This window comes from Hypomesus transpacificus, unplaced genomic scaffold (assembly GCF_021917145.1).
Source record: "Hypomesus transpacificus isolate Combined female unplaced genomic scaffold, fHypTra1 scaffold_329, whole genome shotgun sequence".
Lineage (NCBI taxonomy): Eukaryota > Metazoa > Chordata > Actinopteri > Osmeriformes > Osmeridae > Hypomesus > Hypomesus transpacificus.
The window spans coordinates 1-23,607 of NW_025813856.1; the positions used below are offsets into that span (position 1 = coordinate 1).

General features: G+C 47.9%; 2 protein-coding genes across 3 annotated transcripts; one reads left to right on the forward strand and one right to left on the reverse strand.

Moving 5' to 3' along the window:
* Positions 1-4,319: 4,319 nt before the first annotated feature.
* Positions 4,320-11,611, forward strand: LOC124464241 (far upstream element-binding protein 2-like). 2 transcript variants are annotated; one of them, XM_047016221.1, is made up of 18 exons: positions 4,320-4,607; positions 5,537-5,639; positions 5,744-5,803; positions 5,899-5,935; positions 6,063-6,121; positions 6,558-6,638; positions 6,787-6,844; positions 6,931-7,099; positions 7,297-7,395; positions 7,480-7,617; positions 7,707-7,809; positions 7,970-8,094; positions 8,644-8,940; positions 9,079-9,188; positions 9,558-9,643; positions 9,723-9,947; positions 10,272-10,441; positions 10,614-11,611. In XM_047016221.1, exons 1-18 carry the CDS (start codon positions 4,512-4,514, stop codon positions 10,620-10,622), a joined length of 2,025 nt encoding a protein of 674 aa, XP_046872177.1. In that variant the 5' UTR covers positions 4,320-4,511; the 3' UTR covers positions 10,623-11,611. The 2 variants fall into 2 exon arrangements, with proteins under 2 accessions (XP_046872177.1, XP_046872178.1); XM_047016222.1 differs by having other exon boundaries at positions 6,558-6,629.
* Positions 11,612-11,882: 271 nt separating this feature from the next.
* Positions 11,883-18,465, reverse strand: LOC124464240 (pancreatic secretory granule membrane major glycoprotein GP2-like). Its single transcript, XM_047016220.1, has 11 exons — positions 18,363-18,465; positions 16,743-16,821; positions 15,594-16,151; positions 14,670-15,221; positions 14,365-14,451; positions 13,938-14,128; positions 13,686-13,837; positions 13,347-13,592; positions 13,109-13,268; positions 12,317-12,392; positions 11,883-12,222 (listed from the first exon to the last, which is right to left on the reverse strand). The coding sequence occupies exons 2-11, from the start codon at positions 16,801-16,803 to the stop codon at positions 12,203-12,205; spliced, it is 2,103 nt and encodes a 700-aa protein (XP_046872176.1). The 5' UTR covers positions 16,804-16,821; positions 18,363-18,465; the 3' UTR covers positions 11,883-12,202.
* Positions 18,466-23,607: the final 5,142 nt, after the last annotated feature.

A 23,607-nucleotide genomic window follows, 5' to 3' on the forward strand; every position in this document is an offset into this window, starting at 1 on the left:
ATAGCCAGTACAACCATTTGGAATGTCCTGAAGAAGAAGAAAACTACTGGTGTACTAAGTAACAGACGTCGAACAGGTAGACCAAGGAAAACATCAGCAGTTGATGACAGAAACATTGTGAGAGCTGTAAAGAAAGACCCTAAAACAACTGTTAGTGAGATCAGCAACAACCTCCAGATGGCAGGAGTGAAGGTATCACTATCTACTGTTCGCAGAAGACTTCATGAACAAAAGTACAAGGGCTACACCAGAAGATGCAAACCACTCATTAGCAAGAAGAATAGGAAGGCCAGGCTGGAATTTGCCAAAAAGTACAGAGATGAACCTCAAAAATTCTGGGACAAAGTTTTATGGACTGATGAGACAAAGATTAACTTTTACCAAAGTGATGGAAAGGCTAAAGTTTGGAGAAAGAAAGGAACTGCTCATGATCCCAAACACACAAGCTCATCTGTGAAACACGGTGGAGGTAATGTCATGGCTTGGGCTTGCATGGCTTCTTCTAGGACGGGCTCATTAATCTTCATTGAGGATGTAACACATGATGGCAGCAGCAAAATGAACTCGGAAGTCTACAGAAACATTTTGTCTGCCAATTTAAGGAAAGATGCAACCAAACTGATTGGCAGAGCCTTCATCATGCAGCAAGATAACGACCCAAAACACACTGCCAAAACAACAAAGGAGTTCATCAGGGGCAAGAAATGGAAGGTATTAGACTGGCCAAGTCAATCTCCAGACTTAAACCCTATAGAGCATGCATTTTACCTGCTTAAGAGGAGACTGAAGGGAGGAACCCCACAAAACAAACAACAACTGAAAGAGGCTGCAGTGAAAGCCTGGGAAAGCATCAAAAAGGAAGAATGCAAAAGTTTTGGTGACGTCAATGGGTCACAGACTTGCTGCAGTTATTGAAAGCAAAGGATTTGCAACTAAATATTAAGTCTTATTCACTTAAATATGTTTTAAGTATATCTGTTCCAATACTTTTTGCTCACATGACAAATGGGTGGATTCAAACAAAATGTGATATTTTCTTAGTTGTGCATCAGATCCTGATGTAAATACCTGGAAATAAAAGCTGAAACGTTGATCTCTGGTCTCACGTTCATTATTTGATGTCAAGCCCAAATGTTTTCAGTCTACAGCAAAAATAAAGGAATTCGCCTCACTGTTCCAATACTTTTGGAGGGCACTGTATATGCACACACATATACACATAGCCTTCTACACACAAGAAAACTACTTATCATCCTCCCCGCCTCCTCCACTTCCCCCCCCGCCCAGACCCTGAAGAACGCCTGGCTCCTGAGGAACACGACCTCTGCAGACCCCGGGGTTCTGGTCCTGGTGGGCTGTGGAACCCTCTCCAGCACCTGCGGCCAGCTGGCCTCCTATCCTCTGGCCCTCATCAGGACCCGCATGCAGGCCCAGGGTGTGTGTCTCTCTGTGTGTGTGTCTCTCTGTGTGTGTGTCTCTGTGTGTGTTTGTCTCTGTGTGTGTGTCTCTGTGTGTGTGTGTCTCTGTGTGTGTGTGTCTCTGTGTGTGTCTCTGTGTGCGTGTTTGTGAGGGGTGCTAAATGGGAAAGGTGTGATTAAGGACTGATTCTGTGATACATTTTTCTGACTCTGTTCTTGGTCCCATTCAACTTCTTCTTCCCTCCTCCCCACCCCGCTACACCCAACCACATCTCCCTCCCTCCTTCCCTCCCTCCCTCCCTCCCCCTCCCTCCCTCCCTCCCTCCCTCCCTCCCTCCCTCCCTCCCTCCCTCCTTCCCTCCCTCATTCCCCTCCCTCCCTCCCCTCAGCCACAGTGAAGGGCGCCCCCCAGCTCTCCATGCTGGGCTTGTTCCGGAACATCGTGACCCAGGAGGGCGTGGCCCGGCCTCTACCGAGGCATAGCGCCCAACTTCCTGAAAGTCATCCCTGCCGTCAGCATCTCCTACGTGGTCTACGAGCACATGAGGAAGGTCCTGGGTGGTGGAGGGGGTGAGGGGGAGGTGAGGGAGGGAGGAAAGGGAATGGGGGAAGGGAGGTGAGGGGGGGGGGTGAGGTGGAGGTGAGGGAGGGAGGAAAGGGAATGGGGGGAGGGGAGGTGAGGGGGGGGGGTGAGGTGGAGGTGAGGGAGGGAGGAAAGGGGGAGGGGAGGTGAGGGGGTGAGGTGGAGGTGAGGGAGGGAGGAAAGGGAATGGGGGAGGGGAGGTGAGGTGGAGGTGAGGTGGAGGTGAGGTGGAGGTGAGGGAGGGAGGAAAGGGAATGGGGGAGGGGAGGTGAGGGGGGGGGGTGAGGTGGAGGTGAGGGAGGGAGGAAGGAAAGGGAATGGGGGAGGGGAGGTGGAGGTGAGGTGGAGGTGAGGTGGAGGTGAGGTGGAGGTGAGGTGGAGATGAGGGAGGAAAGGGAATGGGGGAGGGGAGGTGAGGGGGGTACATAAGGAATGTCCATGGGGTATAAGGGGAGGATGGAGGTGAGAGAAGAGAGGATGGAGATAACCGGAAAAGAAACACCTGCAGTTTCAACATTGTGGTGGCATGCTGTCTTGGAGGTGGTGGAGGGGGTGGTGGAGGGGGTGGTGGAGGAAGAGGTGGAGGGCATGAGATGAAGGAGCGAGCCAGACCTGCCACAGACTCCTGCTAAAACTCCCCATCAAACTCTGTGTGCGTGCCAGGCGTTGCCGTGACGAGTGGCGTGACTTCTGTACGTTGCATGAGCAGCATGCAGAGGAGTGTGATCAGTGTTGTGACCAGCCAGCGACCGTAACACGCTACCGCCCGTGTCCTTCACATGTCCTACATGGGCTGTCCGAGGAGAACCTGCTTGTCCCTGTGTGCTGACTAACTCACCTGCGCCCCGTGAGACTTCCCCTGTGTGCTGGAGAACTGTCTTTTTACATCCCGTACTAAGAAAAGACGACTGTGGAGAGGATTTCTTGTTTTGTTTTAAAGTCCGGCCCTCCCCTTCCAATACAACTTTAGGTGGAGCATTGAGGTAGCCCTGGAGTAGAACAGGGCTTAACCGTCTCCTGCTGTTCTCTGGGACGAGGAGCTTGCACCCAACGTGATCCCAGGGGAAGCACAGAATCACAGAACCACAGAATCATGGAATCATCGTATTATGGAAGTGTCCAGAGTTCTAGTTAAGTTCTGCAATGAGAATTGGACAAACGCCAGCAGGAAAGATTCACTGATGAGGAGGAGGATAAAGAGTTGGGTTGGCAGACCCCGTTTTCTGTTACCTGGAGAAAAATAAATAAAAAACATATTAAGGTATATTTTAGAATTTTTAATATCACAGGACAAAGGGGTATGATGATAAAGTATTAAAACCATTCAATGTCACATATCCGTTGTTGCCTAAGACATTCAAAGAGCAAAGGGTCCAGATTCAAACTATAAATCGTATTTATTAAACTGTTATTTTACCTCAAGTTAAAGTAGTAGTGCAAGTGTTTTAGTACTGGACTTCTCTCAGCATGATTTGGAGATTAAATATTTTTTTAATCCAAAAACAGGACTGAGGCACACGCTGCAGATCTTGACAAATGCATGGTTGGATGTATTTATCCTGAGTAGCCAATCCCAGGGCTCAGCTCTGCTGATGTCATGACAATGATGTCATGGCCAAGAAATGGAATTCCATTGCATATGTATGAGTCTGTGTCGTGTGTTAGAAAGAGAGACTGTGTGTGAGTCTGTAATTGAGAGGAAGTACACTATTGTACGGAAAAGTTTTGTTCAACCACAGGCCTAAACTGCCCTCGTTATTTCAATGTAGTTGTTTTTTCAGACAACTTCAGTGTTAGTGTATCAGATAAAGGAATGTGCGTGTTGTATGAAATTATATTCTATATGCAGAGTGACTCTGCACGTTGACTGGATGTGTGTGTTTAAGAATTAAATGAGACCCTCAATAGTATGTTTCTGTTCAATTATGGGATTTTATGCAAATGAAGGTGTGTTAGTGGTGCCTTGAAATAAAAATGCTAAAATATGAAAATAACATTTGCTGTCTGGTCAGTTTTTTTCAATAACTTTATACAAGTGTAAGTTTCTAAAATAAACACAATGAATTCATACAGAAAAGGAAAAGATCGTTTGCAACGAGGTCCCGGCAGTTGCACAGTGCACCACAAGAGGTTTAAAACGAGAGTCCCGTAACGTAAGCGTCCATTCTACAACAACAAAAAAATGATCTCCCAATCGGATTGGATTCTTAAATAGCGCCCATCTCATGATTGGCCAAAAACGAGCTGTCGATCAACAAACCCCGTTGACTCCTGCCTGCGCGGAAATAAACCAATAATAGGCATTACTTTAATTGGTTCAGCCTCCGTCACTGCTCGGGATTGGTTACTTCAGAAGAGAGAAGCTTTCCAGCGTGTTTGATTTCCACCTCCTCTGCCATCCACGTCCTTGCCTTTCTTGTCTTCCCGCTCCTGCGCAACTCGACCGGGCCCAAATACTACTTCGATCCCCGTGTGTGTGAGCGTGAATCCCCCTCAACAGTGTGAATAGTATGTCGGAATACGGCGCGGTGCCGTCCAACGGGACCGGAGCTGGTGCCGGGGGAAAGAAAGATGCATTTGCAGACGCCGTGGAGCGAGCTAGACAGGTGAGAAACGGGAAAATGCGGAGCCCGATACTGAATGAAGTCTGCTAACTAGCTAGCTTATGCTAGCCTGTGAAGCTGCAACGAGGCCATCAATGGACCGGCGTGGTATGCGTAGCGGGCAGTTTACAGACAGTGTGGAATGGTGGCAAGCTAATTGTAGTAATTATGCTGTCCTCATAGCCCACTGAATTAGCTAGCGGGTGAGGATACACATGCATGTGTAATACATTGTTTACCTTCATAGCCCCAAAATTATTTAGCCTAAGCTATTGTAATTTAGCTAGCTAGCCTTAACATAGAGCTAGCTAGCTAAATGGGTTGCAAGCTAGCTAGCACTAGCTAGCCACATAGGCTCATGTGTTGCTAGCTAGCTCCCTCGCTTACTACCAGTGCAAGCCAAGTAGTCGAATAAGTAATTTGTCGAACAAGTTGCCTTAGTTGACGACGTCTGTACGGACCTAGCTTTCTACCAAGTTTTTAGCATTGCACGTGGTTTACAAAGTTTACAAGCTACCGATTCTGGCTAATTTACCAATACATTTCCAATCCGCTACCAATTGAGCGGCGCTAGTTCGCTAGCTTACGTTCCTAGCAGGGTTCATGAGGACAGCGTGACGCTGACTTAAGTCATCAGGTCAATGTCTTTAGACAGTGGGTAATGCTACTTCTCTTAACACTACCGTGGCTTTGAACTCTTGAACCGTCTCAAGATTAGCTAGTGCTAATCCTCAGACGGCTAGGTAACAGTAGGATGGCAAGCTAACGTAAACAAGCCAACTGTGTGTGAGAGAACTTACTTTGAAGGGTAAACGTTGTCCGACTTAAAACCCAAGTTGAATAGCAGTTTTGAAAGTAGCCAGCCAGGTGGTTTGAAACAAAAAACCCTGGCGACCCACATCCTTACCCCGTACCATGTTGCTGTCCTCCAGATTGCCGCTAAAATAGGGGGAGAGGCAGGTACCCCAATGAGCAACAACGGTGGAGCAGAGAGTTACTCATTCGCAGGACAGAAACGCTCTTTAGAAGATGGAGGTACGCAGTCTTACACACACACACACACACACACACTGAATATCCCAATCCTGAGGTAAACATGCTCTGACGGATCTAACTTGCATTACTCTCTTTTTCATTAGACCAACCAGATGCAAAGAAGATGGCATCCCATGGTGACAGAGATTCAGGCAGTGCTCTGTGTATGTTTATCTAAGCATCGCTCTCGCACGCTCGCTCTCACTCACTCATTCTCTTTATCATTCACACTGTAATCGATTATTCTTGCCTGTTCTAGCTATCGGAGCTCAGCTGGCTGCCCTGTCCCAGCAGAGGTAAGGATGGAGGCAGTCTCGGTCTCGTAGTCGTCTGATGTTGGTAACACTGGATTAGGGTTTCACCAATGTCCTCCATCCTCTTGTTTCTCCTCTCCATCCTTTCGTTTCTCCTCTCCTCCTGCAGTGTCAGACCCTCCACCATGACGGAAGACTACAGAGTGCCCGATGGCATGGTTGGTCTAAGTGAGTACACACGTGCACCCTTTCACACGCACGTACGCCTGCACATGCTCACATACACTTACGCTCACAGTCGCCTCCAACTGCACACGTTGTCTAGAGCAGTGGTTCTCAACCCTGTCCTCAGGGAACCCCTGTCCTGCATGTTTTAGATGTTTCCCTGCTCCAACACACCTGATTCAAATAAACGGGTTGTTATCTAGCTCTGTAGAAGCCTGGTCACGAACATGCATTTGAATCAGGTGTGTTGGAGACAAGAAACATCTAAAACATGCAGGACGGGTTCCCTGAGGACCAGGGTTGAGAACCACTGCTCTAGAGGAAACGTGCCTTCTCACAAACTCTCACACACACTCGGCCCTCCAACCACGGGGCAGGAACACCCCCCATTGGTCAGCAGTACAAGACTAGAGATCTCTCTGTCTTCTCTCCTCCGCAGTCATTGGTCGAGGCGGGGAACAGATCAACAAGATCCAGCAGGACTCTGGCTGCAAGGTCCAGATTGCTCCAGGTGAGCTAGGTGATCTACCTCGGTTCTCTACCTCTCACCCTCAACTTGACCAAGCTGCAGATGGTTTTGGATTGACGTTGGTGTTTGCCTGTGTCTGTTTCCCCTTTGTGTGTGTGTGTGTGTGTGTGTGTGTACCTGGCTGTGTGTATGTTTCTAGACAGTGGTGGTCTTCCAGAGAGGAGTGTGTCACTAACAGGATCACCAGACGCCATACAGTAGGTTCCACTTTCACTCTGTTTACTGTAATAGTTATAATACTTCCTTTGTTTGCTATTAAATGTCCATACCCTCCCTCCCTCAGGAAAGCTAAGATGTTTCTGGATGAGATTGTGTCACGGGGGCGTGGCACCCCGCCCTCTTTCCATGAGTCGTCCAATGGGCAGGCAGGATCCATGCAGGAAATGATGATCCCTGCTGGAAAGGCTGGCCTCATCATCGGCAAGGGAGGAGAGACCATCAAACAGCTACAGGTAACACACACACAGGAGGAGAGACCATCAAACAGCTACAGGTAACACACACACAGGAGGAGAGACCATCAAACAGCTACAGGTAACACACACACAGGAGGAGAGACCATCTGTTGCTTCTGTAATCCAGGGAGGAAATGGTGCATCTACTACAAGTAGGTCTCCCCAAAAGTCACTGTCACCCTCCCTCCTATCAGGAGAGGGCTGGTGTCAAGATGATCCTGATCCAAGATGGCTCCCAGCCTCCCAACATGGATAAACCTCTACGCATCATAGGAGACCCCTACAAAGTTCAGGTACACACGCACACACACACACACAAACTGGTGCTTTACTATGCTTAGTCCCAGGGGTGCACTGGATAACCTCTCTCTCTCTAGCAAGCAAAGGAGCTGGTGAATGAGATCCTCCGAGAGAGGGACAACCCCAACTTTGGAGAGCGTGGAGAGTACGGGGGTCGTATGGGAGGGGGAGGAGGAGCAGGAGGCGCAGCAGGAGGAGGAGGAGGAGGGATGGACGTGAGTACTGGAGATCTGCTTAGGAGCGTCAAGAGACGGGCCTGGACCAGGGAGAGTGCTGATCAGCATTGTGTGTTTTAATTGGTCAGGTCGCCGTTCCGCGCCACTCTGTGGGTGTGGTGATTGGTCGAAACGGGGAGATGATCAAGAAGATTCAGAACGACGCTGGAGTCAGAATACAGTTCAAACCTGGTGAGCTCTCTCTCTCTGTCTTTCTCTGTCTCTCTCTTTCTCTGTCTCTCTCTTTCTGTCTCCGTCTGTCGCTCTCTGTTTGACTATAAAAAGCGGGCTCACCTTTTTTCTAAAGAGTTTCTCCCCCCTCCTATTTCCTGTCTGTCGCCGTGCCGACCAGACGACGGCGACGGCCCTGATAAGATCGCCCACATCATGGGTCCTCCAGACCGCTGTGAACACGCCTCCTCCATCATCAACGAGCTGCTGCAGAGCATCCGTGTTCGGGAGGAGGGGGGCCAGGGGGTAGGTACCGGGGGGAGGAGGTACCTGGGGGAGAGGGGCAGGGGGGAGGAGGGGGTAGCTACCTGGGGGAGGGAGAGGGGGGCAGGTGGGGGTAGGTACCTGGGGGAGGGAGAGGGGGGCAGGTGGGGGTAGGTACCTGGGGGAGGGAGGAGGGGGCCAGGGGGTAGGTACCTGGGGAGGGAGAGGTGGGCAGGTGGGGGTAGGTACCTGGGGGAGGGAGGAGGGGGCCAGGGGGTAGGTACTGGGGGGAGGAGGTACCTGGGGGAGGGGGGCAGGGGGGAAGAGGGGGTAGCTACCTGGGGGAGGGGGAGGGGGGCAGGTTGGGGTAGGTACCTGGGGGAGGGGGCCAGGGGGTAGGTACCTGGGGGAGGGGGGCAGGGGGGGGGAGGAGGGAGGTACCGGGGGAAGGGGGGCAGGGGGTAGGTACCTGGGGGAAGGGGGCAAGGGGTAGGTACCTGGGGGAGGGGGCAGGAGGGGGGCAGGAGGGTCAGGTATCTGGTATTGGACTGACTTGAACATTGCTTATTTATGTGTCCCCTCCCTTCATAGGGCCCCCCAGGTCCTCCAGGAACAGGCATGTCGCCAGGGCGGGGCCGGGGGCGGGCCCAAGGGAACTGGGGTCCTCCAGGAGGTGAGGTGACCTTCTCCATCCCCGCCCACAAATGCGGCCTGGTGATTGGCCGGGGAGGGGAGAACGTCAAGTCCATCAACCAGCAGACGGGGGCGTTTGTGGAGATCTCCCGCCAGCCCCCGCCCAACGGGGACCCCAACTTCAAGCTGTTCACCATCCGGGGTTCCCCCCAACAGATCGACCACGCCAAGCAGATGATCGAGGACAAGATCGAGGTAGGGGCACACACATACACACATGCACAGACCAGGTCTACCAATCATATATTGACTACACCCCTTCTCTCTCCCTCTCTCTCTCTGCCTGTACCCTCCCTCTAACTCCTCCCCCTCCCCGGCTCCTCCTCTTCCCAGGCTCCTCTGTGTCCGGTGGGGGGAGGTCCTGGTGGCCCAGGTCCTGCCGGCCCCATGGGGCCCTATAACCCCAACCCTTACAACACGGGGCCCCCTGGTGGCCCTCCACAGTAAGTACACCTTCCTGTCACTCCCTTTCCCCCCTCTCTTGCTCAGTCTCTCTCTCTCGTTAGCTCAGTCTCTCTCTCTCGTTAGCTCAGTCTCTCTGTGTCTCTCGTTAGCTCAGTCTCTCACTGTGTCTCTCGTTAGCTCAGTCTCTCTCTGTGTCTCTCGTTAGCTCAGTCTCTCTCTGTGTCTCTCGTTAGCTCAGTCTCTCACTGTGTCTCTCGTTAGCTCAGTCTCTCTCGTTAGCTCAGTCTCGCTCAGTCTTTCCCCACAATCATGGTCCAGATCTTTTTATCAGGCATCTTCTAACTAGTCGTATGTCATGTTCAGCCAGAGTGCTAGACCGTAAGATTCACCCCCTCCCTCCTCCACAGCGGTGGCCCCCCAGGTGGCCAGTACGCCCCCCAGGGATGGGGCAACACCTACCAGCAGTGGCAGGCTCCAGGACCTCACGACCCCAGTAAGTGCGCACACACACACACACACACTCTCACACAGTCTTTGCCCCAAAGTGTTTACCCCCTCCCCTCCCCCCTCAGACAAGGCAGCAGCGGACCCCAACGCAGCCTGGGCAGCCTACTACGCGCAGTACTACCAGCAGCAGCCAGGGGGCGCCATGGGGGCTCAGGCCCCTGGGGCTCCAGGGGCCGGAGGTGCGGCGGGCCCGGGGGCAGGGGACCCCAGCCAGGGCCAGGGGCACGCCCCCGGGGGCCAGCCTGACTACACCAAGGCCTGGGAGGAGTACTACAAGAAGATGGGCATGGGTACACACACGCATGTTTTCTACAACCATGCTCACCCGATTCCAGACTAGTCCTGGACGAGCTGGCCTTAGCACGAAGTAGCATGCTAAGAAATGTTAGCATGACGTAGCATCCTAAGAAATGTTAGCACTAAGTAGCATGCTAAGTTATGTTAGCATGACTTAGCATACTAAGAAATGTTAGCATGACGTAGCATGCTAAGGCATCTTAGCTCACAGACTGTAGCCCCCGGGGATATCCTTGACGAGCTCTCTTGACATTTATCTCTAATGTGCTTTCTCCCTCCCTGCGTACTCGCGCACCTCTTCCCCCCTCCCCCTCCAGCTCAGGGTGGGGCAGCCCCTGCAGCAGCCCCAGCCCCAGCCCCAGCAGGGGGCGCAGCTCCAGCAGGGGGCCAGCAGGACTACAGTGCTGCCTGGGCAGAGTACTACAGACAGCAGGCTGCTTATTACGGCCAGCCTGGCCAGCCTGGAGCTCCACAGCAGGGGCAACAGGTGGGGAACACACACACACACACACGAACACACACACACACACACACGCTGGAACACACACACACACATATGCTGGAACACACACAGGGACACACACACGTGCATAATGCGCATTATATATCAAAAGGTGTATTAATCAACTCTTCCCTGTTCTTTCTCTCTTCTCCTCCAGGCCCAGTGAAGAGATTGTTCTGCTGATTAAGGAAACATCCTCCCAGAGACTTGTCCTCTCCTCCTTCCTGACCAGAACACCTCTCTGGATGTTTCTCTCTGGACTTTTTAAATACTTTTTGTTTTTTCATGAGTCTCTGTCTCTCTCTCTCTCTGTGGTTTTGATCAAAACTAAACGTATCCTTCATTGTCTTTCCTCCCCCAGCCACTCCATCCTTTCACCTCGACTCCTTCTCCCGTTATCCCCCTTTTTTTGGTAAAAAAAAATACAAAAAAGAGAAAAAAAAAGATACAAAACAACAAAAACGTCTGAATATTTACTATTTTACTGATGAAATTAAATGACTAGCCCCCCCCCCCCCCGCCCCCTCCAGTGTTCTTGGAGAGGGCAAGAAAGGATAGAAAGTTCCAGATCACTGCTGTCTGCATCTGTATGATAATACATGCACTTCACCTAGTACCCTTGTTTCTATTGTGTTTCCTGAAGGGAGAAACTTCAACTCCATCTGTCAGAACTTTAATTACTAATATTGAGGATCAGTATGGAAGAAATGATTTTTTTATTTTGCAAGCGAACTGATTTTTTGTTGTTGTTGCTTTTTAGACTTGTTTTCCCCCATTTGTTTTGGTTTTTAATCTCTAGTCCTGTTAATACATTCCCAGTGTTGAAGTAGCTGATATTCCCACCTTAAAATTGTATTTGATTGTATATCATTTCATTTTCTTTTAGTATGAAGAGGGTGTTTGCCAGGGGTGTGTGTGAGAGACTGGGCTTACTGTCTATGATGGTACAGTGTGTGTGTGTGTGTGTGTCATGTTGGCGCTGTGGGTCTGGCAGTAGCAGACCTGCTTCGACCCCTCCTCCTCCTCCTTCCCTCTACTGACGAACGCATGTCAGAAAAGCCTTTGTTGTTCCAAGTCAAGTTGTCTGCTTTTTTTTCTTTTTTTTACTTTTTACTGCTTGTTTTTAAAAACTTCACAATAAAAACTATGAAGAAATGTTTGGTTGCTGTGCTTTGCTCACTACTGGCACCACAGTTAAAGGCAGCTGTCTAGCTAGTGTTAATGAGATCTGCAATTTCTGGATGAGAATCTGTCCTTTGGATGTAAAATATTTGTGTATTTCATTTAGCAAACTCATTCACCCAAAACTTTGATCCCCCAAAATATTTGTATTGACGAAAACATAGATTGCAACATAATGGGGAAAAAACACGCATAAAAAAAACTAATAAAAAGTAGCCTCATTAAAGATGATCACAGACTATGATTCAATGTTTTCAACTTTCATTTATTGATTTGTGCTAAAATAGTCCCAGTTGAACAATTCCTGATTAATTGGCAATACTTGCCTAGTTTATCACATGCAAAGACATTTCCCATTATTCCCCGGCACAAAATTACTTGTCATAGAATTCAGCCATTCACTGAGCACATGAAAACCTATCCCCAACCCAATATAAAGGTGGCAGTTGATTGTATTAAATCATATTACTCTTATATATTACTGTAGAGTGAATCATCACCAAAAGACAAGAGTTTGGGCTGGTTGCCATAGGGATGGTCTGAGGGAGGTGTGACTTCATCAGCTCACTCCAGACTCTGGGCCACTGGAGGTCAGAGGTCATGGACAAACACAATGTTACCAGGGAGACCGTTATTATGACCATATCAGGAGTCATTATGGCTGTGGTTTATACTCACAGGTGATTGGTCCGATGGTGACGGGCTTGAGGGGTACGAGTTCGTCGACAGAGCGGACAGACCTTCCTGAACACATCTGTGGAGAGACACCAGGGAGTCAGAGAGACCAGGGAGTCAGACAGACCAGAAAGACCAGAGAGTGAGAGACCAGAGGGAATGAGAGAATGAGAAAGTCCAGAGAATTAGAGAGACCAGGGAGTCAGAGAGTCCAGGGAGTCAGAGAGACCAGAGTCAGAGAGACCAGAGTCAGAGAGACCAGAGAGTCAGAGAGACCAGAGTCAGAGAGACCAGAGAGTCAGAGAGTCAGAGAGACCAGAGAGTCAGAGAGACCAGGGAGTCAGAGAGACCAGAGAGTCAGAGAGTCAGAGAGACCAGAGAGTCAGAGAGACCAGGGAGTCAGAGAGACCAGAGTCAGAGAGACCAGAGTCAGAGAGACCAGAGAGTCAGAGAGACCAGAGAGTCAGAGAGTCCAGGGAGTCAGAGAGACCAGAGTCAGAGAGACCAGAGAGTCAAAGAGTCAGAGAGACCAGAGAGTCAGAGAGACCAGGGAGTCAGAGAGACCAGAGAGTCAGAGAGACCAGAGTCAGAGAGACCAGAGAGTCAAAGAGTCAGAGAGACCAGAGAGTCAGAGAGACCAGGGAGTCAGAGAGACCAGAGAGTCAGAGAGACCAGAGTCAGAGAGACCAGAGAGTCAGAGAGACCAGGTAGTCAGAGAGACCAGAGAGTCAGAGAGACCAGAGTCAGAGAGGCCCTAGAGTCAGAGAGACCAGGAAGGAGGGTGGGAGGACTCACAGGAGAGCAGGAGGAGTTCCTCTGGTCACACAGGTTGAGGCTGCAGTGCAGGTAGACGTCCCTGTAGTCCCCCTGGAACAGGAACAGCAGCACAGAGAAACGAGCCTGGAGGGACAAGCCACTCTCCTCCACGGTCACCTGGCGACGGTTGACGGGACACCTGGAGGTATGATGATTTTTAGACACAAACACACACACTCACTAATGCAAACATATTTTAATATCCAGCCTCACATACTTGTGCTGGATGAGGAGGTATTTCAGGAGGTCATCAGGATCAGGGGAGTGGGTGGCGTAGCAGTCCTCCAGAACGACCACAAAGGCCTCAGCGTCCGTCTCTTCAACAGACACGCCCACATGCAGGATGGAGCCCAGGGGCAGAGTGACCGGGCCTGCAGAGTAAGGAGCTGTGCAGTTGGCATCACGGAACAGAGACATGGAGGCCCTGGCCTGGGAACCCTCATTTTTCACCGCACCTTCAAGACTGACAAGATATGGAACAAGTAAACAACAAAGTCAGAACAAACAAGTTTAAATTAAAGTGTGTCAATGTTTGAGTTTGTGAGGGTCCACCTACTCCAGGTATGGTCTGATAGCCACATCCAGGCTGGCCTCTGTCTCCAGAGGATAGGAGCAGGAGAAAGGGATCTTCACGGGTCGAACCATGGTCACATTTCTGGTAGGGTAGACATACAGACTGTTGGAGTAGATGGCGTGGCTGCCGTTGGTCTGGAGAGAGAAGGAAGAGGACAAAATGAGTTTCGCAGACTGTGCAGGGTTGATCAATCAGGCACAAACAGGCAGACTGTTAGAGTAACCGTGTCCTGACCGTCAGAGTGGTTCCACAGCTGCCCTCCCAGCGCTCCATCTGGAACCACACTGTCCCATTACTCTCCTGGTGGGCGGAGCAGCGGGGGTTGGCCAGGTGAACAGAGGAGGAGTCCAGATGTTTGGCCGCTAGCTGAGAATTGAGGAGACCCACATCCAGGTAGCTCCTCCCACACACCAGCTCTGGGGTGACTGAGGGAACGAGAGAGAGATCAATTAAGAGTGAGGTGATAGTAGATGGAGAATAAAATAATTGATAAAATAAAGAGGAATAAGTAGAAAGAAACGAATTATTTCCCCTCTGGCCGACATTTTGAATTAAGTTCAATTAAATCTTCTACTTCCATGTCACATTTGATGTGTTGTTTGGACAGTTGTCCTTGTACCTAGTTTAATTTACATTATAAACACTTGGCTTTCACACTCACTTGTCGTTCCACAACTCCAAGTGACGCCATCGTGACTCACACAGTCTTCATACTCTTCACAGGTTGCACAAACTTTAGAGTTGGTATCTGGAAGAAAGTTAAGAAAACAAATGAGTTACTTTAGTTTGAAGGTCAACTTAGTTACATTTAACACATTTTCATCGATGCAACTTTACAAAGCACTGAGTAAACGCAGTCCTTGATTAAAACTTTCTGATAATGCTTAAACGACCCTTATAAGATAAAAATCCTAGAAACTGGGCTTTCAGGACTAATCAAACAAGAAGCTCACAATGGTCACTTACCTGCACAATAAGCTGAGTAACAGTAATTCAATGGGGTAAACTTGTAGACGTAGTAGTTGCCAGGACAGGACTTGACGTGGATATTGTTTCTGAAGAAGCAGCAGTCATCCCCCCTCCCATAATAGTAGTACCACCACCCCCAGTTGTAGCCATTCCAGTGTCCACAGACATCCCCTTCCACCACCCCGTCTCCCAGCAGGGGGTGAGGGGAACTGAGCCACATAGGAATCTGGGTCCCACACCTGTTTATATCCACACACGTCTCTGGCATCTGAACACTGGTGCCCTGCAGGAACATACGATACCATCCCTGCCAACCTCCCCAAGCATCACAGTTATAGGAAAGGACATTGACATCTGTTGAACGCCAGGCATCGTCCAGAACTGAGTACTGCTCACAGGGGTCAGCACAGCGAAGAGAACCGTTGACACTGATACAGTCCTGGCCTGCTGGGCAAGGTGTGGCCCCACACCAAAACCTCACAGAGCTGGAGGGTGTCATGGGAACAGCGGGAGTTGTCGTGGGAACAGCAGGAGTTGTTGTGGGAATAGCTGTGGTTTTGAAGTTGGGAAGAGTTGAAAACAACACAATTGGGATGAAGCTGGGTGTGTCATCTACATTAACTGAATAAATACTGAATACTTGTATCCATGACATTTAACTGTTAATAATGAATTAATGTACAAATGAAGGTACAGACTCATGAATGAAATTAAAGAGTTTCTGAATAATTGAATGCAGGATATAAACTAATTAATCTCAGATGCTTTGTGATGTGAATGATACTAGATGAGAACCCCCCAAAGTTGTTTCTCCTGTTACTATGACTACAGTGGTGGATTCAACAGGTCATACCAGTTATTGCAGTAACAGCAGTTACTTATAGTGACTTATCAAACAAGAAGCTCACAATGGCTACATACCTGCACAATAAGCCGAGTAACAGTAATACGATGGGGCAAACTTATAGACGTAGTAGTGGTCAGGACAGGCTTTGACGTGGATATTGTGTCTGTAGTAGCAGCAGTCGTCCACCCGCCCTGCCTGCCCGCCCCAGTAGTTGTAGTATTTGTGGTGTCCACAGACACCACGTTCCACCGCCCCATCTCCCAGCAGGGGGTGAGAGGATTTGAGCCACAGAGGAACCTGGGTTCCACACCTGTTTACGTCCACACACGTCTCTGGCATCTGGGTGCTGTTCCCATCCAGGAACATACGATACCATCCCTGCCAGCCTCTCCAAGCATCACAGTTATCAGAACGGCCGTAGCCCGTTGAGCGCCAGGCATCGTCCAGAACTGAGTACTGCTCACAGGGGTCAGCACAGCGAAGAGAACCGTTGACATTGATACAGTCCTGGCCTGCTGGACAAGGTGTGCCCGCACACCAAAATTGTGCATAGATTGTTGTGTTAGCCTCTGTACTTGTCGTGGGAGCCTCTGTGGTTGTCGTGGGAGCAGCTGTGGTGGTCGTGGGAGTAGCTGTTGTTGTCGTGGAATCAAGTACAAAAGTGCAAAAGATGAATAAATTTACAAACTAATGAAGGTACAGATTATTATTATTATGTGAACCACATTTTATTAACTTATTAAATGAACAGATCCATAACTTATTAACTTTAAATTAAACAAATGCTTTGATAGTCAAAAAGGTATATTGGGAAAAAAAATATATAGTGCAGGAAACATCAAAGGATCTTCCATGAACGTCATGAACATGATAACAGCAGTGGACCAGAAGTAGTGCAGTATTGGAGCATGTCAAGTCTACTTCCTGAAGGGGGGGGGGGGGGGAGTGCGTGGAAGACAACTCTGAAAATACGGGACAAACCCTGTTCCATGTTGATTCAAAGTTCCATGCTGTTTGAAGTTACATCAGCAGGTTCCCGCAGAAATGCGCAATGGTTTTGGCCAGCTACCTGACACTAACATTTCGTTTAGCCACTTAAATAAATGTTGATGACAAAATCCCTCAACAAAATGATGACTTTTAAAAAATAATTTGAAGGTGCAGAAAATGTGGGTGTTTAGTGACACTTTAACAGTTAAATGTCGTACAGGTTCACATCCTACCTGATTGTAGGCACAGGAACAACAGCAGGCTCCTTGACATCATCATTACAGGACGCATCATGCAGGTCAGACAAAATACCTTGAAGGAATTGAGAACATTCAGTCGTTTACATCACAGGCTATACAGGGAGTGTTTGCAACGGCAAAATATTCCCCCCACCCACATTTTATTAAGAAAATCATATTTAACGGCAACATCCTCAGTTATAAAAACAAACTGTCCCACTCACATTTGAAAACAAACAAAAGTAGGCCTTTCGATTAACCCATTCTGAACAATGAGCCATCGTAACAAGGAAAGTCAACTACTAGTCAACTAAAACTATAGGCTACTGAATGTCGATTTTGATTACGTTTCAATGACCGAAATATGAGCGATAGGAGATGCACGTTCAAACGTGGGGCAAATGTAGCAATTTATTTTTTCATCAAAGCATCCAGAAGAAAATGTTGCTTCTATTGCAATATATCTGGTACCTTAACAAACGTTTGAAAAGTGACAAAGAAAAAATTGGTTTGGAAAAAGGGCTAAAATGCAGTGCATTTTCCCTCTAAATGACAAACATTTTTGTGAGTGACGCCAGCATTGGTGACGAATCAGTTCAATAGGCAGACACCCTTTTAAGGAATTCAACGTGCAGCATGACATGTATAGCATAAGCTATCAAGCATTCATTACATTACATGTCATTAATTCAGCAGACGCTTTTATCCAAAACGACCTACAAATGCCATGACAATGCACATTTTAATATCCCTCTTGTTTCAGTATAAATGAACATGTGATATGTGGCACATACTGAACAGCGTCAGCAACTAACTGCCTGTCTGCCCACAGGCACCTTCCAGCTGCACCGATCTGACCGCATGCTTTACATGAAATTAAGAGTAAAACTTTGTATGATTTCCATAGGTTACTTTCGTACATTAAATTTGGCATAAAGGTTTAGGGTTCGGGGAAGTAAAAAAAAAAAACAGTGATGAAAGTAATACAAAAGCACAGATTGTTGTCTTCCCCAGCTTTCCAGTATATTAAATCCCAAGAGCACACGCATGTGATGTATCATATAGCACATGCATGTGATGCATCATATAGAGTACACGCATGTGATGTAACATATAGCACATGCATGTGATGTATCATAAAGCACACACATGTGATGTATCATAAAGCACACGCATGTGATGTATCATAAAGCACACGCATGTGATGCATCATATAGAGTACACGCATGTGATGTATCATAAAGCACACGCATGTGATGTATCATAAAGCACACGCATGTGATGTATAATAAAGCACACGTATGTGATGCATCATATAGAGTACACGCATGTGATGTATCATATAGCACACGCATGTGATGTATCATATAGCACATGCATGTGATGCATCATATAGAGCACACGCATGTGATGCATCATATAGAGTACACGCATGTGATACATCATATAGCATTCTCAATGTACTGCAGTTACTGTATCCATCCAGTGCCTCATGCTTGTTTAAACTTTTTTTTACCTTTATATTTTTTATTTGAAAATAGTCACATCAGTAACATGCTCAGAAATACAGTAATTAAATAACAATGAAGTGTCGGAGTCCACAGTAGTACTTACATGCACTAGAGAGCGTAGATCTGATTCCTCTGCTCTCTCCTCTGTCAGACAGATGACAGTCAACGTCTTTTATGTGGTTCTATACTGGTGTGATGTCACATGGGTGGGATGTCACTAGGGTGTGATGTCACTAGGGTGTACTGTTGTCTGATCAGGGAGGAACACCCACCTGCTACAGGTATGTTAGGTCCAAGAGTTTGTACCTTAACTCTAGAACGTAGCAATCTTACCATCTTAAAAACAAAAGATCAACACCAGCCTAGCAGGGCTCTGAGCCAAGCACAAGTTCCCCATCCTGTGTCTCACTTCCAGGAAAGAGCAAGTTATCTGATTTGCCGACACGCCCTCCCTTAGTTCCAACAGCTAAGGAGAGGTGGAATGTGTCAATACAATGAGATGGAGATCGTTGTGGGTGATTTGCCAACTCTGACCCAAGTTGAACACTGGATTTTGGTGTTTCAACACCCATTGACACTTACCTGCTGTATGACTATTTAGCCTGTGTTCTGCATCTCTCTTTCACCAACCATCTCTGGAGGAGGGGATCCCTCACTGAATTGCTCCTCCCAAGGTTTCTTCCATTTTTTCTCCTCTAATTAATTTTTCTGGGAGCTTTTCCTTGTCTTCCTTGAGGGTTTAGGTTGGTTGAGGGGCAGTTCTATGGGCGTATGTGAAGCCCTCTGTGACATTGCTTGCAAAAAGGGCTCTACAAATACATTTTGATTTGATTGTGCATTGTCACGCCCAATGTGTGCACAGGGACAAAGCAAAACTCACACATCCGAATAATAACTTGATTCAGTTTCCTGCTATAATTCAAATGTGTTGTTTTTGTAAATGACCATGAAACATAGTAGACCCCTCAGTCTGCGCTCTGATTGGACGCTTGCCCTCGGCTCAGTTTACCTGAGTTCACTAGAAGGAAAATAATGCAACAACACTCACCTAACAAGTTCCTGTGCACATCACACAACTCTTGCATTGTTATTGTATGACTGTCTATCATTTCCAGTCACTGTCCAGTTATCTGATCTGCTAATTGGTTCCCAACAGTATCGTGACCACCAGGGGGCTTGGGGCGGCCCCTCCAGATTTCTGATTGCTGACAATAAAAACAATCGTTGATATATATGTATATAAATATATATACACACAGGCATTCTTTGGGGAGGCCCCTTCATTTTCAGATGACACTGCCCAAAAATAAAATGCTATGTTCTTCCCTGGTTCACAGCAAACGGTGTGATTTAGTTTAAAACCTGTCTGGGATGCCTTTATTGGGGGATGAACTCATCTTCATTCATTGAAACGTGTCCCCACAGTGTGATCTTGAGTGGTGTAGAACAGAGAGAAGTGGAGGACAGGAAGGGGTTACGTGTGGGTCAGGGAGAACAGGTGAACACATACACCCCCCCAGTTGAATCTTTTCATGGCTTCCAGGAATAATCAGATTGTTCATCTGACAGGTTAACAATAGAACAATGCAGCGACACTAGCCACGGTGGTTTCTGTGCCAAATGAACAATGCATAACTTTCAAATTCTCAATGCATGAGTATCTATTATTTACTGGAACAAGCACGTGACTTCTGCTGTGCCCTGCCAGTCACGCTATGGACACCAGAAGCTTTTCACCAGTTCACTAGAGGGCACAAAGGGTACATGCAGTCTGTTCTATAGAAGACATGGAACTAATGCAGATCATGCTAATGCATTACTTGTCAGGCTCTCTCCTCAGTCAGACAGATGACAGTCAACGTCTTTTATGTGGTTCTATACTGGTGTGATGTCACGTGGGTGTACCGTTGTCTGATCAGGGAGGAACACCCATCTGCTACAGGTATGTTTGGTACGAGAGTTTCTACCTAAAACCATTTACACAAAAAAGTTACAATATTAAAAATGGTAGTTATGTGTAGTTCCCTTTCTCTGTACAGTATGATTACTTTTAGTCATTTAGCAGACGCTCTGAGCGACTGACAGTAAGTACAGGGACAATCCTCCCCAAGGCAAGAAGGGTGAAGCGCCATGTGCAAGGACACAACGTCATTTTTCTCGGCCGGGAATCGAACCAGCAACCTTCTGATTAATAGCCCAATTCCCTAACCACTCAGCCATCTGAACCCCTTTCCATGCAGGGTCACACTCACACATTCTAGAATCTGTACCCGGGGGTTCTGGAGATTGCCAGGGTTACCGGACAGCAGGGACATGTCAAAAGTCAAGCTTGAAAATATCCAGAAATAAAAAGTAAAAAATGATTTAATTACCTTGGTGACAAATTTGGTTGGGTTTCTAAGAATTTGAAATTACATAGAGATTGGTGAATTTATTTAAGGGTGAGCTAAATCATTTCCTTTAGCTTTCCTGTGTGCTTGAAGTCATTAAGGCCATCCTCCGATGCTGTGCCACTAAACAGCACGCCAACCGCAAGACTTTCAAACATGTGAGTGTCTCACTTACTGGAACTGCTGATGTGTTTACTAGTATTAACTAGACATAGCACATTGATTGATTAATAACATCCATGATAGTGATCCATGATAGTGAACATCCATAATGGCATTGCAGTCACTAGAGGACAACAGCCAATTAGAATTAATACAACATGTATGTCCATTCCCAGTTCAACAAAGTAGGCAGCAGTGAGTGAACCTCAGGATGAGAAATGAAAGCCACACTCTAACGCCAGCAGAACACATGATCAACACCAGCCTAGCAGGGCTCTGAGCCAAGCACACACCTGTAAAATCCCCATCATGTAAGACTGTCTCATTTACTGTCATTTCCTGGAACGATCAAGTTATCTGATTTGCCGATACACCCTCCCTCAGTTGTAACAGCTAAGGAGAAGTGTAATGTATTAATACAATGAGATGGAGATCATAGTGATAGAGATCAGTATGCGTTTTTGTTGTGTTTATTTTTTTTCGATAGAGAGAGACAGAGAAGCAGGGAGGGGGAGAGAAGCAGGGAGGGGGAGAGAAGCAGGGAGGGGGAGAGAAGCAGGGAAGGGGAGAGAAGCAGGGAGGGGGAGAGAAGCAGGGAGGGGAGAGAAGCAGGGAGGGGGAGAGAAGCAGGGAAGGGGAGAGAAGCAGGGAAGGGGAGAGAAGCAGGGAAGGGGAGAGAAGCAGGGAAGGGGAGAGAAGCAGGGAGGGGGAGAGAAGCAGGGAGGGGGAGAGAAGCAGGGAAGGGGAGAGAAGCAGGGAGGGGGAGAGAAGCAGGGAAGGGGAGAGAAGCAGGGAAGGGGAGAGAAGCAGGGAGGGGGAGAGAAGCAGGGAGGGGGAGAGAAGCAGGGAAGGGGAGAGAAGCAGGGAGGGGAGAGAAGCAGGGAAGGGGAGAGAAGCAGGGAGGGGGAGAGAAGCAGGGAAGGGGAGAGAAGCAGGGAAGGGGAGAGAAGCAGGGAAGGGGAGAGAAGCAGGGAAGGGGAGAGAAGCAGGGAGGGGGAGAGAAGCAGGGAAGGGGAGAGAAGTGAGGATAGCAGGTTCAAGCCCGGGCCCTTGCGTTAGCTTTGGGCATCCGCCTTAATGGTGCTCACTCTTACCTGCTGGGTCACCTTAATGGTGCTTACTCTTACCTGCTGGGTCACCTTAATGGTGCACACTCTTACCTGGTGGGTCACCTTAATGGTGCACACTCTTACCTGCTGGGTCACCTTAATGGTGCTCACTCTTACCTGCTGGGTCACCTTAATGGTGCACACTCTTACCTGCTGGGTCACCTTAATGGTGCTCACTCTTACCTGGTGGGTCACCAGGACTCCCCAACATAGAGATGATCCCGACAGAAGTTAACAGTCACTCTCTATGAAGGATTTATATTCTATGTTGTGGTGCATGTTACACTGCTGTGATGCCAATGAGATTGCATGATCACGCCCCTTGTGTGCACAGGGACAAAGCAATACTCACGCATTTGATTAATAACTTGATTCAATTTACTGCAATTTTTAAAATGTGTTGTTTTTGTGACCCCGAAACGTTGTAGATCCCTCAGTCTGCGCTCTGATTGGACGACTACCCTCGGCTAAGTTTACCTGAGTTCACTAGAAAGCAAACATTGCAACAACACTCATCTAGCAAGTTTCTGTGCCAAGTGAACATCACACAACTCTTACATTCCTACTGTATGATTGTGTCTCACTTCCAGTCACTGTCAAGTTATGTGATCTGCTAATCGGTTCCCAACAGTAGCGTGACCACGAGGGGGCTTGGGGTTGATTGTTCATCTGACAGGTTCACAGCAGATTGCCACCAAACAATACAGCGATACTTGCCACGGCGGTTTCTGTGCCAAGTGAACGCTGCATAACTTTCAAATTCTTTCAAATAGAGTGTCTATTATTTACTGGAACAAGTAAATGATTTCTGCTGTGCCCTGCCAGTCATGCTATGGACACCAGAAGCTTTTCACCAGTTCAATAGAGGGCACGAAGGGTACATGCAGTCTGTTCCATAGAAGACATGGAACTAATGCAGAAAATGCTAATGCAGATAATGCTAATGCAGATAATGCTAATGCGGATCATGCTGCTGCAGCTAATGCTAATGCTAATAATGCTAGCAGTAATTAGCATTTTACTGTGAGCATGTACAGCCACCCAGTGGAACTTTTTAGATCGGTTCCAAAGTTCCTGTGGGGGATTTTCTAGAGGGGATGGAAGCACAGGGGCATGACAGACAGTATGACATATATACAACACAGGGGCATGACAGACAGTATGACATATATACAACACAGGGGCATGACAGACAGTATGACATATATACAACACAGGGGCATGACAGACAGTATGACATATATACAACACAGGGGCATGACAGACAGTATGACATATATACAACACAGGGGCATGACAGACAGTATGACATATATACAACACAGGGGCATGACAGACAGTATGACATATATACAACACAGGGGCATGACAGACAGTATGACATATATACAACACAGGGGCATGACAGACAGTATGACATATATACAACACAGGGGCATGACAGACAGTATGACATATATACAACACAGGGGCATGACAGACAGTATGACATATATACAACACAGGGGCATGACAGACAGTATGACATATATACAACACAGGGGCATGACAGACAGTATGACATATATACAACACAGGGGCATGACAGACAGTATGACATATATACAACACAGGGGCATGACAGACAGTATGACATATATACAACACAGGGGCATGACAGACAGTATGACATATATACAACACAGGG